The sequence below is a fragment of the Macaca fascicularis genome, chromosome 14 (genome assembly GCF_037993035.2).
Source record: "Macaca fascicularis isolate 582-1 chromosome 14, T2T-MFA8v1.1".
NCBI classification, from domain to species: domain Eukaryota; kingdom Metazoa; phylum Chordata; class Mammalia; order Primates; family Cercopithecidae; genus Macaca; species Macaca fascicularis.
Window position 1 is genome coordinate 43418128 of NC_088388.1, and position 15605 is coordinate 43433732.

General features: G+C 34.7%; 1 protein-coding gene across 18 annotated transcripts in view; it reads right to left on the reverse strand.

Annotated features, from left to right (window-relative positions):
* Positions 1–15605, reverse strand: part of ANO5 (anoctamin 5) — a 100015-nt gene that overhangs the window by 25078 nt on the left and 59332 nt on the right. For 14 of the 18 annotated variants that reach the window (XM_065528377.2, XM_015434973.4, XM_065528374.2 and 11 more), the window contains 8 exons: positions 13963–14097; positions 13488–13593; positions 13323–13383; positions 8801–8952; positions 6586–6660; positions 4590–4812; positions 1762–1931; positions 1016–1113 (listed from right to left, as the gene is read on the reverse strand). In XM_065528377.2, the coding sequence (XP_065384449.1) occupies positions 1016–1113; positions 1762–1931; positions 4590–4812; positions 6586–6660; positions 8801–8952; positions 13323–13383; positions 13488–13593; positions 13963–14097 (1020 nt within the window). The remainder of the gene's footprint in view (positions 1–1015; positions 1114–1761; positions 1932–4589; positions 4813–6585; positions 6661–8800; positions 8953–13322; positions 13384–13487; positions 13594–13962; positions 14098–15605) is intronic. The other 4 variants (XM_074012603.1, XM_074012601.1, XM_045371613.3 and 1 more) reach the window with 1 other exon arrangement.

Consider the following 15605-nt stretch of genomic DNA (forward strand, 5'->3'; position numbering starts at 1 on the left):
TGTGGGCGACAGAGTGTGACTCTGTCTCCAAAAAAAAAAAAGGTTTGGCTATTTCTCTTATGGATGTGGTATATCTAAGCATGAAACTAGAAGGTTAGGCTCACATTTATTGCCATTTGTGAGGATAAGTCCGTGCTCCTCTTTTGTTAGTACTTGAAATAGAGCCCTGAGTGGCACTATGAAAATGTGTATATATTGGAGGTGCGAAGGTGCAGGGATGGTGTTTTCAATCTTCTTTTATGAGTGAGAATAAACCCAGTCTCTGGCTTCAAGTGCAGTTAAACTGGATGAGCCGCTGTATTAAGTGGAGCACTTTTACTCCACTTTATATTGCATACCAAGCCCCGACATAGTCATTTCCTAACTAGGAGCCGTGCAGGATCGTAGACTTATGATTTTATAATTCTTTCTCTTTTTATCCATGACAATGTCCATCCACTATTTGAGATAAATTGTCAGTTTAGTTTTCTCTTTTTATAATGTATTCATTATTGCTGTGTTTTGATCAGAGAGCAATCTTTCATTGACCTGAAAGTCTCCATCATTTCATTTACAATCTATTTTTATGTCTAGATTGCATGACACATGGATATTTTTACAAAGTTCACCTTTTAGTAATATCCAGAAATAATATACAGCGTGTAGAATAAACTGCAGAGGATATAGCATTTAGATGTCCCAGTGAAATCTTCACAGGAGAGAAAAGTAACAAAAATGCACATTTAAAAGATTGTATTCATAACATTATATTGTACCTCATAAATACAGATAATTATTATTTGTGAAATAAATTTTTAAAACCTTGCCAGCCATGGAACCAAAATAAATAAATAAATAAAAATAAGAGTTTATATTACCTTAATGCAACCTTCACTGTTGATTAAAAATAAAGCTTTCTTTTGGCTTAAACATTTTCTAACGAAGGCATCATGATAATCAAAAAATTCCATCTTGTTCCAGAGGAAATCTCTCATGGTTACTTAAATCAAATAAAAAGCTTGTAAGTCATACATACGGATAAATGGCTTCTTTAATGTTTCCAAAAATCTGTTTTCCGGTCATTATAATGGTCAGTTGCGTTGTCAATTCTATAAGACAGCCTCCAGGATCACACTAGTCAGAAGCAAGATGGGAGAAAACAGAATTGAATGATCAAAAAGATGGAAATTTGCAACATCTAAAGGAAACGCTAAACCACAAGATTAGAATCTCGAGGTTTTGGTTGGAAGGGTTAAGAGATATTTAGTCCAATAGCTCCAAACCTGATCACAGACCAGTGCCGGGCTAGCTGCATTAGATTCATCTGTGAACTGTGTTAAAAAACACAGATTTCTGGATCTCATTCTTAGAAAATTCTAAGTCTTTATATCTGGGTTAGGGTTGGGAGTTGTTATATCTTCCATTCTCCAAAATTTGGAAACCATGGATCTGTTCTAACTCTACTACCTATAGTAGAACCATTTCTACAGAAAGTAATCAGTCTTCCCTTGCAGGAAATTTTTAGGAATAAAGACTTTATGTCATTTTATGTCTCATATTTTACTGCCAAACCATTGGCAAAATGTAACTTCTTGCTCAAAAATAAACTGAGAAGTTTATCAAATGACAGGATTCATCTGTGAACAATACTCTCTATGGGTACAGTCAGTGTCTAGGTATCTTTTGTAATTTTTTTGCATGTGAATCAGTGCTTGGCACACAGAAAGTGGTTAATACTGAGGTATTGAAGCTACACACCTCACCTCTTAAGGAAATTCTTACCTCTTCACTTCTCCACTCATCAAATAAATATGTGTATTTTCCGGGATAGCCTACGAACTTCCCTTTAAAGAAAGCTACGTAGAAGCAGGATGAGTAGAAATTTACAAACTGAAACAGGAACATTTTCAAGGTAAGACTGCTCTCATACTCCTGGTATGTTCGAGGAATTTCTATTAAGTAAAAAAAAAAAAAAAAAAAAAAATCGTTCAGTGCATCTTTTTATTTTTCCTTGAACTTCGTACTCCCTGGGACCAGTGAACATCAAGTAACTACAGATTTGTGTTAGATTTTCTGTTATACACTTTGTATTAAACTAACCACTGGAAAAGCCTAGGAAGCTGTTATTACCACAGTCAGAGAGACAGCATTCTTGTCTTGGGGTTACACAGAATTTGAAATTCAAACCCAGATGATATGGTCTGGCACTCTGTCCCAAGCAAAATCTCATGTCAAATTGTAATTCCCACGTGTCAAGGGAGGGACCTGGTGGGAGGACATTGAATCATGGGGGTGGTTTCCCCCATGCTGTTCTCTTGGTGTTGAGTGAATTCTCAAGAGAGCTCATGGTTTTATTTATTTATTTATTTTTGAGATGGAATCTCACTGTGTCACCCAGGTGGAGTACAGTGGTGCGATCTTGGCACACTGGAACCTCCGCCTCCCAGGTTCAAACAATTCTCCTGCCTCATCCTCCTGAGTAACTGGGACTACAGACGTGTGCCACCACGTCTGGCTAATTTTTTTGTATTTTTAGTAGAGACAGGGTTTCACCATGTTGGCCAGGCTGGTCTCAAGCTCCTGACTTTGTGATCCACCCGCCTCGGCCTCCCAAAGGGCTGGGATTACAGGTATGAGCCACTACACCCGGCCAATTGAGAGCTAATGGTTTGAAGGTGTGGCACTTCCCCATGTACTCTCTCTCTCTCCTGCTGCCTTATGAAGAAGGTGTTTGCTTCCCCTTTACCTTCCACCATGATTGTTAAGTTTCCTGAGGCCTCACCAGTCATGTGAACCGTGAGTCAATTAAACCTCTTTCCTTTACAAACTACCCAGTCTCAGGTAGTATCTTTATAGCAGTGTGAAAACGAACTAATACACCAAATAAGAAAACGAAATAATACACCAAATAAGAAACTTATGCTCATCTCCAAACACTATCTGCTATCCTATAAGCCACTAGAACTCATCTGTTTACAATCAGGTTTGAAGAAAATAAGATCACGTCAAGGGCAGGGATGATTTCCAACAGAATTGTGTTGCCCTCTCATGAATTCAATGGCTATATTAATTTTGAAAATAATATGATTAGCAAATAGTGGCAGAAATAGTACACATTTTCCCTCTCCTTTATTTAAAATGCATGAGCATGATCTGTCATTTAATGAATTCTAAAGATAACAAACTATTAAATTATCTTCACCCTGCAATAGAGGGTCATGAAGCACAAAAATGTAGAAAAGTATGTTTTCCTGAGCTGATGATCTCCCAGTAGCATGAGCTGATCCAGCCAAATCATGACATTTTCAGCAATACTGAAAGTATCACAAAATATTTTAAAGACACAGATAACTCCCCCATTTTAGTGAAATGTAGCTGTATTCCTACAAAACTTGTAATGTGAACTTGAATGATTTTTTTTTCCCCACTGAGGAAAATAGTGAGTTTTTAGGTGCTTTTATTTTTATTTATTTATTTTTATTTTTTAAATTTATTTATCATTATTATACTTTAAGTTGTAGGGTACATGTGCATAACGTGCAGGTTTGTTACATATGTATACTTGTGCCATGTTGGTGTGCTGCACCCATCAACTCATCATCTACATCAGGTATAACTCCCAATGCAATCCCTCCCCCCTCCCCCCTCCCCATGATAGGCCCCTGTGTGTGATGTTCCCCTTCCTGAGTCCAAGTGATCTTATTGTTCAGTTCCCACCTATGAGTGAGAACATGCGGTGTTTGGTTAGGTGCTTTTAAAAGCAATTTATCTGCTGTGATTTTCTCACTGTTAACAGCAGAAGTAAAAATGAGAGAGAACTCCAAATTTGAAGATAGTATATAATGAAAGTCTCATCTCAGTGCTCATTCCAGCGCTGACTGAATAATGTGGTCTTTTGCTTGACATCGGCCATGATGCCTATGTACAACAGATTCAAAGGAGCTTGAGCCCTGGAGTGAACTCAGAGAAGAGGCTGATGCCTTGATTTGAGTCTCCGATCTTACTGCTAACTTGCCAGGAAAAAGAGCAAAAGCGACTGTGCTCTGTGCTGCTCTACCTAACTCAATCTCTCACTTAACCTGTGATCCCTTTCGATTACTTTCCTTGTGGCTTTAAGTAGAAATGTTAATATTTTAACAAGAAAATAATCCAAGTTCTATGAGATGGCAGTAAGAAAGAAAAGCACTAAAATTTAGATTTATTTAGGAGAAGCTGACTTTTCCATTTTTTCAGAATAACTTCCAAAATCAATACTTTCTAAGAACCATACACATGAAATAACAATTATCTGTGTCTTCAGTAAAGTGATTATTTTTCTTAGGATTCAGCTAGACCCATCAAGGGAGAATTAAGACAAGAATACTCAGAAAGATAAATAGAGTCCAAATTCTTATTTTTTTTCCAGTTCTTTTTGCTGCTTCCGTTATAATGGACCTTGAATTGTGGCTCTTAAGCAATTTTGAAATAGCAGATGTGAAGCTACCTATAGAGAAAAATTGCCTTAAAAGGTACCCTTTGAAAATGAACTCCTGGGGAGCTGATCCAAAATAGACATATAGCATCAATAAGAATCATTCTTCAGAATCACACTAATGATTTGGCGAGCTTACCCATTTTTGTGATCCATGCAGATATCTTTTCATAAAAGAAATTCAAGATCAAGATGACAATAAAGTTCAAGCATGATCCTGTGAGTGATGTGGTTATCTGAGGAGTAAGGAAGCTTTTGACCTGCTTTAAGGATGCATCACTTTCCATGAAACTAGCAAGTGTAGCAAAGACTGACAGGCGATACACAATTACAGCTACCATACTGGTGACAACAAGAGACATCTGGGAAAGGAAAACAAAGAACTGCTATTTGGGTCTCTGCATCTCTGTTAGGAATACATATCTAACATATTGATTATTCTGTTAATCTCATTTTATGAAGTTTAGCAGGTCTCATGTGCAAAGCAAACTAAGTCAGTCTCTCTTTCCCTAGATGGCAAGATGTGAACACTGGCAAGGTAAAAGGGTTAAAGATAAGGCATATACTAGCTGCTGGTTAAGTCTAAAAGAAATGTCTTCATTGTTCATCCTCTAGGCTTATTCTCTAGTAGGGAGTGGCAACCTATAGTAGAAGGCCAAATCCTGCCTGTGGCCTTGCCTGATCTTATATGGTCCTTAAGTTAGGAATGTTCTTTTGCATTTTTTTTTTTTTAGACAGAGTCTCACTCTGTTGCCCAAGTTGGAGTGCAGTGGCACAATGTTGGCTCACTGCAAGCTCCACCTCCCGGGTTCAAGCGATTCTCCTGCCTCAGCCTCCTTAGTAGATGGGACTACAGGCGCCTGCCACCACACTCGGCTAATTTTTTGTATTTTTAGTAGAGATGGGGTTTCACCGTGTTAGCCAGGATGGTCTCGATTTCCTGACCTCGTGATCTGCCCACCTCGGCCTCCCAAAGTGCTGGGATTACAAGCGTGAGCAACCGTGCCCAGCCTTCTTTGGCATTTCTAAAGGTTATAGAGAAAAGTAAAGGCAATTATGTTCCAGAGACTATATGTGGCACAAAGCCAAAAATATATATGGCTCCTTTACAGAAAATGTTTGCTGATGCATGCTCTACATTGAAGTTGAAGATGTAGAATCAAGATCACTTATTTTCCTAAGAAAAATACATGCCAATATTGCATTTCACTTCCCCTCAGAATATTGCCATTAGTGCTCTAATATGCCTGGTAGTTTAGAAATTTATATAGATTCTGTATAAATTTTGTACACTTCCAATATTGCAAAAGCACAAAGATGGCTTTCTATCAATCATTAGAAATTTTATTCTAAAAGTTGAGGAAATGAGTCAAATTAAATGAAAACTAGAAATCAAAACCAGAAAATTTTCTGGGGATATACTCCAGATTTCTCAAAAGAGAGTCCTGAATTAATGATTCTCCCCGTTTTATTTTATCACATCTCCTTAATAATTATTACATAATCTAAGAAAACATATTTTTACTGTTTTAAAATATGAAAATAATTGATTTATCTTTAACAAGAAATGTTATCTTGTTATCTTTAACATTTCTTGTTAAAGATAAATCATATGGGGTTTATGGACTAGTGAGTCTAAACTATAATCTACAACTGTCAATTATTTATATTTCAACATGCTAACTAACCCCTTAGAAGGTAACACTGCCTGTTTTCCTAAAATTAAACATTAACTGTTAAGAGGGAACACATTTGGAAAAAGGAAGAGCAGGAAATAAAGTGGAAATAAAGATACATTCATGATTTTTCTAAACTAACCAAAGAGTCTGGAATCAGAGTAAGTTTGTTATTCTGTCCTGATTTCAAGTGATCACTTAAATGAAGTGTTGTGAGGCAGGGAGGGACAGGCTTTAAGACAAAGCATCTCATCTTCCTCGAGATCTTTTCCCAAAGTTTAATTATGGAAAATCCCTATAAATTACAGTTTATTTTGTGTAAGAGCTATAACCAAGATAAAAAGACCAGGGAGGGAGAGGGAAAGGAAGGACTCAAGAGACATTGCAGATAACACTGTTGAGATAGCTCATTTAATCACCTGTTGAAGAAATTATAGCAATTTTTAAAGAAATGCTCACCCATAATGTCACTGTGGCTCCTGAAAGAAAGTACCATGGAATACGTGCATATAGAGGCATGTAAGGTTCCATCTCCTGTGATGTTGAAGAAATCACAAAGAAATTCAAAATCTCCCCTCTAAGTCAAGACTCCAAGCACTAGTCAATATCATAGAGCCCGGTTAAAGCAGGAACCTCCCAAAAGGGCCTACTATAGGCCATGGAAAGCTACATTATAGGAATGGTTCCTTCTCTTGAAGGAGAAATCTCTAGGCGTCCTAGATGGGGTATTTTACACATGATATGAGACAAAATGGATACACACAATTTCCTAAATGCTGAATTACGATGTTTAGGGCCTGGCACTCAGTAAATAAAGTCAAATAATGAAGGTTGCTGCTTAGGCAGACATGCTTTATGATGTTTAATGGTGTTATAATTTTATCTAATTGAATCGAATTGCATTGCTCTGCAATTGCTCTGCATAATATTAGATGCTTTCTTTATATTTTTCAGATAAACTGTGTTCTTCCACATAGCTCAGGAGCCAAGACTTCCACCTTTAATCTTTAAGAGTCATTAATGAAAGATATTGATTATACAGCTGACATTCTTAGGCACATCAAGAAGCAAGTAGATTTTACCTAAAAGAGGCAAAAAATAATAAAAGAAAAAAAAAGCTGTCAGCAGAAATCAAAATCATGTAATTCTATAACATAATATTTCACATTTTAAGAATTTTAAGAGTGTTCTGAATAAAAATACGACTCTCAACAGGCAGGGTAGGCTGTCCAAGAGTCCTACAGACCTCAGAATGTGTGTGGATGTATGTGTATATGTGACTGTGTACATGTATATTCATGTATGCACCCAATGTATGTGTGCTCATGCATGTGTATGCATATTTGTGTGGGTGCACGTGTGTGTTCCCAATGCAGACTTAAATGTGACGGTTCTGGTTGCCCTTAAACACTGAAGAAGCACTGCAATAATTAAAAATAAATACATAAATAAATAAATACATAAAAAATTCTGTTTCTTGATTTCTAAACCACGAAAGCTAAGTGAAGTCAATGATTCACAATGAATCAATACATATGGCTTTTCAACCGGATTCAAATGTAAGCATTCAATACATTTTTTTTCTGTTAATTTTTGGCAAAGCTGATGGGACTGCTTTTGTTTTATTTTTTTATCTCATGAAATAGGAATAAACATCATGTCATTATTCTGTCAATATCTTTTAATATATTTTCTTAATTTCAAACTGCCACCCAAATTGTTAATGTATTTTCTGAGATGCTTTCATGCTCTTTGGAGATGTTTTTGTGATCTTCCAATGAAACTTAGTAATTGTTTAGTGAAGCCTAAATGGTGAAAATAATTTTAAATGTTACATTGCAAGAAGAGTTTTCTGAAGAGAAGAGGGAATTCTACTGAAGAGAGTGTATTTGGGACACATATTATTTTCTTTTAAATAGCAGCAGGAAACACAGTGATTGTAGATTATGGAAAAATAGGGGCTCGAAAAATATGTAACCAAGATTCTGGTCTTTAAAGGAAAGCACTTCCATTTTCACATGAAAAAAGTGAGGTACCAAAAAGTTAAACAACTCAGTTAAGAACATACAGCTGGTTTGTCAGCTAAGCATTCTAATACATAGACTTCTTCCCCCACACACCAATACATGATTGTCAATATAATTAATTAAAAGGGGCCATGTGAAGAAAAGTTAATCTAATAAAACAATCACTCATAAGACCTCAATCTTAATATAAACACTATGTTAATTTTTATATATCACTTAGGATCATTTCAATGTCTATACATTTATATACAAAACCCACAGCATACACACTATTTTCCTTTTTGAACTTAGTTTAATGTTATTATGCCTTGGATTTGTTTCAAAATAATTTAGTGACACAAAGGAGTATGAGTATGAATGAAACAAGATTGTCCATGAATTAAAAATGATTAATTCTGAGTGATGGGTTCATCCATGTGGTTCATTATACATTTCTATCTACATTTGAAAGTGTTTGAAAATTTTCATATATATACATTCATATATATGTATTTATATACATGTATGTATATTAGAGACAAGTAGTTTATGTCATTTATATGTTGCAGAATACTTTAAAGGCAAATTAAACTATGATTATATGAGAAGAAACCTATGGCAGTGTGTCCATTGAGATATGCTGCCCATTTCACAGTATTCTAGTCTACCTTGGTCACTGGATTCAATTTCCTGTGTTTACACATAGCTTCAAATTCTGGTCTCAGCTGAAGCTGCTGCTGTTCCTCTTCAAAGTCCACCAGGTCCCACTCATATTCCAGTCTGGCTTGTCGTTGTTTCCAAAACTCCAAAAATAAGGTGACTACAGGTAAACAAATATATATATTAAAAAAGATATAAAAAAAAGTTAAAAACTTTTTCAACTTTTCCCTTTAATCGCTTTGGTTGCAGGATGGTTCACATGTTTCAGGTGGCTATTGTTTCACTGTTGTGTTTGATTAAAACTTCATCAATTATTAATGTTGGCATAATATTGTGTATCCGATAACACACTGAAAAAAAACTCATACAAAAATTTAAATTAATTTCTTGGTCAGTGGTCCAAGCAAGAATTATTTTCAGACATATTAATAGATTTCTTCATTCAGATAATTTGAAGTAATATTTAAAATTAGCTTTTTATTAACACTGAATTTTTTTTTGCATGTATCTTTTATCTTTTATGGAAATCATTTAAGTCATTGTACTGCTTTCTCAGGCTTAGGGAAATATACCTAGGAAGCATAAAAGTCAATCCCCAGCACAATTACTCTCTCTTTTAAAATACATATATTATGTATACACACAAAACTTCAGCTTTCTTTTCATGTCTTTATTTGAGTCTCCTTCTGTCAACCAGGCTGGTCTCAAACCTCTGGCCTCTAGTGATCCTTCCACCTCAGCCCCCCCCGAGTGCTGGAATTATCAACTTTCAATTGAAGAATATATATTTACAGAAAAGTACACAAAATATAAAAGTACAATTCAAAAAACATTACAAAATAAATATACCCATATAATCAGCACCAATATAAAAAATATTCCATTACAAATGGATTTACATAAATGGTATACAACTGATAGTTTTTCGTGTCAAGCTTTTTTTTTTTTTTTGGTTCAACTTTGTTGCTGTGTGCAGTGAAAATTCATTTATTTTCATTGCTGCATAGTATTCAACTGTATGGTTAAATTGCAATTCTGGTTATATATTCTTGGACTGACAGACATTTGAGTTGTTTCCAGATACCTGCTATTACACATAGTGTTGCTGTGAACATTCTTGTAATCTACTGGTGTGCATATACATGCCTTTCTATTGGGATATACTTAGGAAGAGAATACTAACATCTCCAATATGAACTTATGATTTTATCATCTATAAAAGATTCAACTTTCTGACTCACTACCTTTTAAACAATGTAAAGAACTATGGATATCCATACATTTTTTAAAATCCTAATTATATTTTTATCATTGTAGTCATTTAATTGCTGTCTCAGCTTCCAAAATATATTTTTCCAGTGCAAATATATCTATCTTCTGACTGTTGGTTTTTTGTTTATTTGCTCATGTATACATTGGCTTATGTTTTCCTTTGCTCATTATTTAAACTTTAAAGAAATAGTTAAACATTTATTAAGTGGGAAGAACACTGTAGACTAACTACTTAACAATTTTAAAGTGTACAATTAATTATTGTGGACCATTAGCACAATGTTGTACAGACCTTATTCATCTTGCTTAATTGAAACTTTAAAGTATGCTTACTGATTAATAACTGCTCATTTCCTAATCCTCCAACCCCTGGTAACCACAATTCCACTCTTTGATTCCATGAGTTTGGCTATTTTAGATACCTCATATAACTCCTCCAGTCAAAAAGTAATTCAGCCCTCCTCTGTACTCCCTCAGCATTTACAATGCACTTCTATGAAAGTAGACTTCAGATTCTTTCCCAATTAGATTGTGACTTTCTTAACCATAGGTTATATTTCATTCACTTATTCATACTATCATTTAACACTGGTTGTGAATTTCATGAGGCAGAAACTTTTACTCTATTAATTTCATTACTGCTGTATGCAGTAAATACATTGTTAGCAGGGAGAACAGTTTCCTGAACTTGGTACTGTTAAACATTTTAATATTTGCTTGTTTGTTTATACCACAACAGGACAACTACCATTAATTTTAGAAGCAGTATTTGGTTACCATGGCTATGCAAGAGATTGGATGTCATATACATAATGCTAAAACTTTTAAATACACTAAGCATTTAAAATTTTTTGTCTCAAAGTTTGTTAATGCTGAAGTAGAAATAAGAAAGTTGGCTGACATAGAAGGGATTTTGAGATAAATTAATGATGGTACAAAATAGCTAGCAAAAAGAGTACTGTAAGGAAAGAGAAATGATATGGACTAAAACCAAAATTGTTCCCATGATTTCTATGGACTTTTGTGATTATAAGTATATAGGAATCACAGGATTCACATATTTCCTGAAAAGGATTTCAGGAAATTAAAGAGACCCTTGGTTTGGGCCTTACATTTTATGCCTAAATAGGAATTGACCTTTTTTATTTTTAAGAAGAAATACAATTAGCACTTAAATTATTCATTGATGCAACATATATTTGAATACATACCATATGCCTAGCCCTGGAACTATGGAGATGAAAGCCATGGTGTTTGTACCAAAGGAGCAAGTAATCTAGTGATGAACCTGGCTTATACACAATGACAATCATGGAGGCATGTACACTAAAAATGTGTCTTACAATCAAGGACTATGTATGTGCATATTTAAATTCCTATTGCCTAGAATAGTACCTGTTCCAGGGTAGAAACTTTAAAAACTAGTTGCTGAATTATATTAAAGTATAAATAGAATGAAATCATTAAATTTCTGAAATAAAGCATAGGTGAACATCTTACATTATCTCTGAGTGGGAAAGGTGTTCTAAAGAAACACAAAAACAAGAAAAACCATAAGGAAAGTTTTATGACCAGTAATATATATTAAAATGTCCATTGACTATGAATGAGATCAAATGTAAATTACAAACTGAAAAAAATATTTGCAATTTCTGTGGCAGACAAAGGATTACTGTACTTACACAAAAGTACCTGTGAATTATAAAAATAAATTAAATACTTCAAACATCAAGGAGAGCCAATGGTCAGTAAATATTAAAAACGTGAGCAGTCTCACTTGTGATTAAGTAACTGCAAATAGTGCTGTGATAGTGCTGTGGGGTGCTCCACACACACCCACTCTTCTATTTATGATGTAATATAAGGCAGGTGTTGGTGCACAATTTCTCTCCATGGAAACAATGGAAAATTCTCACAATGCATTTGTTTTAATCATGCACCTATCATTCATTTTCGATTCCAAGTAAGGAGAGGTAGGATTTGGCAGCCTCATGATAAATAGATGTATATACAACAACTTACAAAAACTGGGGTTGCTGTTAAACCATTAATAAGATTTCTAGATTCTTTGTTCTCTTTGAATCTAGGGTGCTCTCTTCAGACCACAGCAGCCAAGCAGAAATGAGAGAAATCCATAAATCCCTCTGCTTTGCACAAATACCTAAAAATTTTGATGTTATTTGCCTGGATAATGCAGCCCTTGCCCAGTTTTTTGTATTTTTTGTTTTTTGTTTTTTGTTTTTGAGATGGAGTCTTGCTTTGTCCCCCAGGCTGGAGTGCAGTGGTGTGATCTGGGTTCACTGCATGCAGCTCCACCTCTCGAGTTCACGCCATTCTCCTGCTTCAGCCTCCCGAGTAGCTAGGACTACAGGCGCCTGCCACCATGCCCGGCTAATTTTTTTTGATATTTTTTAGTAGAGACGGGGTTTCACCATGTTAGCCAGAATGGTCTCGATCTCCTGACCTTGTGATCCGCCCACCTGGCCTCCCAAAGTGCTGGGATTATAGGCGTGAGCCACCGCACCAGGCCACCCTTGCCCAGTTTTGAATGGCACATATTTGTGTTTGTTAGAGGTGGTTTTTAACTGAGAAAAATGTCTAATTTACACCCACGAATTCCAAGTTTTGTGATATATTTTAGACCAGTCTTTAGGTCTCTTCTAACAAAGTTATTCTTACAGAACATATTTTCCTTGCTAATGATAGGAAAAACTTCATGACACTTTAACTTTCCAAATGAAACGGAAAATATGAAGTCCTGGGCAGGGCATTTTCAAAATTAAGGGAAATTCCACTTTATATGAAGGTTTTTAATGAATGAATGTGGAAGTGGAAACTATAACTTGACAATTTAGATGAAATAAATGTTCATTAGTCCTCAAGTTTTTGATCCTTGTTCCAGTTTGTATACATGACTCAATGTCTTCCAGCCACAAAATATTTGTTTACTCTCTACTGAATTAAGTACTTTTTGAGCCTGTTTTTAACATGGCACTGAAAGACAGTGAGAAATTAATGTATTTGATGTTTCAAAAATTATGAGAAATGAGAAATGAGCTGATGTTTAATAGAGACCTTTGTGGACCAAGAACCAATGGCCACTAATATGCACTCCATCACTGTATTAATGCTAACAAAGACCCAATGATCTAAAACCACATTTGGTATGTAAGATATTTCATCTGTCATATGTTATATGGAGACAAAACAACACATTAATAGGAAGAAAGCTGTTTCTTTATGGGACTATTTACTCACCCCAAATTCCCATGAATATTGCAAAGAACACTGTTGACTCATTATCAAACAAATGGGAGAACTGTAAAAATAACAATAACAATAACACAAAGATAATTTAGTACTAAATGTAATGAAAAGGAGGAAAATTCAAAGCCTTTTCAAGATATTACAATGTATACATACCTTTGAAGCCAAACACGTACTATTTAGTCTCCAATAATCACACACTTGATCGCAGAGTGGGCACATGATCATCTGACCACCAATCTCAGGGTCACAGATTTCAGTGCTGCAAGAGGAACAGCCAAGTTACTGAAAAGTGATAGGCGTTTAGGTAAAAGTCCAAGCTGTTCTTATTAGAACAACTACTTATATAACTTCTCACATATAATAGAGGGGGCAATCAAGCAGCAATTTCTATAGTGGGTCAAGTCATGCTTTGAGGAGTAGACTTTTCAGAGCCCATCATTAAAAACAGATTTTCCATAAAGCACCAGGTGAGAGGCTACTGTTATGTTTGAGTAGTTTTTGGAAAACATCAATTATCTGCTGCTATAAGGAAACATTCTGAAGGAAACACCAGGGAAAGAATAACAACAGCTTCGTTTGGCACAAGATAAAGACGTTTTCTCTATCTGGGCAACTCAGGTGCACTTACCTGCTTGTGTTATCTTCCATTGATAATAAACCATAAATAAAACAAGCTAAGCCAACTACAGCTGCAAAGAATAGCATTTCTGTGTAAAATCCAAGAAAGACAAAATAGATACCAATTTTTTCTCCATAATAATTCCTGTTGAAAAGAGTAAAAACAGAATCAGAATATGGAAGAATGTTATAGTACAGAGAGCCTTGATTTTTTATTCAGACAGGCATATATTCTAATTTTGGCTCCATTGCTTCTAGACATATAATTTTGGTGAAGTTACTCAACTCTTTAAACTTCAGTTTCCATATCATTATCATGTTTTAACACAAGATAGTACTTATTCCATAGTGAAAGGGCTGATACAAGGATTAAAAGGGATAACGGATATAAGTAGAAAGTCAATTAAATGGAATTTAAATTTACAATTTAAATAAGATAATTTGGAAAGCCTCTGTATTATAAAGATAATTTAAATGGTCTTTAAATAAACTACAGAATATTCTACAATGTAATTTCTAGGAATGAACTTAACAAATCAAAACCATATCCAAAATCTGCATGGACTTTTGCTTTATCCCTCTTTCTAAAACTGAAAACATTTCTCTGACCACATTGTAGGTACACATTTCCATCTTTCTCCAAGTCTGAATCTTGGAAGTTTACAGGATTATAACATAGGTAGCAGGCCAAGGAATTAAACATGACTACTTTAGCAAAATTCTATGAAATATGGAGCTCAGCTCTTGGTTTTCAAAGAACTGAAAAGTGACAGCATTTATTGGCACAACCTTTTAATTCTCGCAACCGAGTATTTTGTTTTTAACCGAGTACCCCATTTAGCAATGAGAGAAAGTAGTTTTCTCCTCCTCAGAAAGTCAGGTTTTCTTGTTATTGTTGCTGTTTAACCTGATTAATCCTCCTCCTTGTTCATATAGATCCCAGCTCACCAAATCTGTGAGTCTTTCCACAGTTTCCTAGGCAAAAAGATGTGATACCTTTTGTGTTCTAGTAGCGTGCTATATGATTCTATGAAAGTACTTAATATTAAATTGTAATTTATATATATGCTCAACAAGAACACATATCTGAACATAACAGTTATAAATGTTTTTTCACAATGATATTTTAAAATATATTTATCATATACAATATTAATTTTATTGAACCTCCCACTCTTCATATTTCAACACTCTTAAAATTAGCAGATATCTTTCTGCTTATCCTGTCTTTTTTCATGCTTTTCAGTGATGATGAACATTTTTGCATTGTTAATTTCCCTAATTTGGTTTTCCAGATCACTATAAACTTTAAATTAAATTACAATGCTATAATATTCCCCTGTTAATCTGCCATTCACAACTTCCTTAGCTTACTCATACTTAGAGTGAATGAACTTTGTTTCTCCCAGTTTTTTGCTGAAAAATGTAGAAAATACTGTGATAGTACATAACATCAAAATCAGAAAAAAGTACAAACATATATTTTATGAAATTTACTGTTTACCATGTCTATTTTAATGTTTTAAAAATTACAGAATCAATGTTATTAGAAATATAATATCAACATTATTGCTATAGACTTAAACATTCTTTAATAATTCATAAGGAAACTGGATATTTCAACAACCTTAGTTTTAAAGTACTACTTTTTTC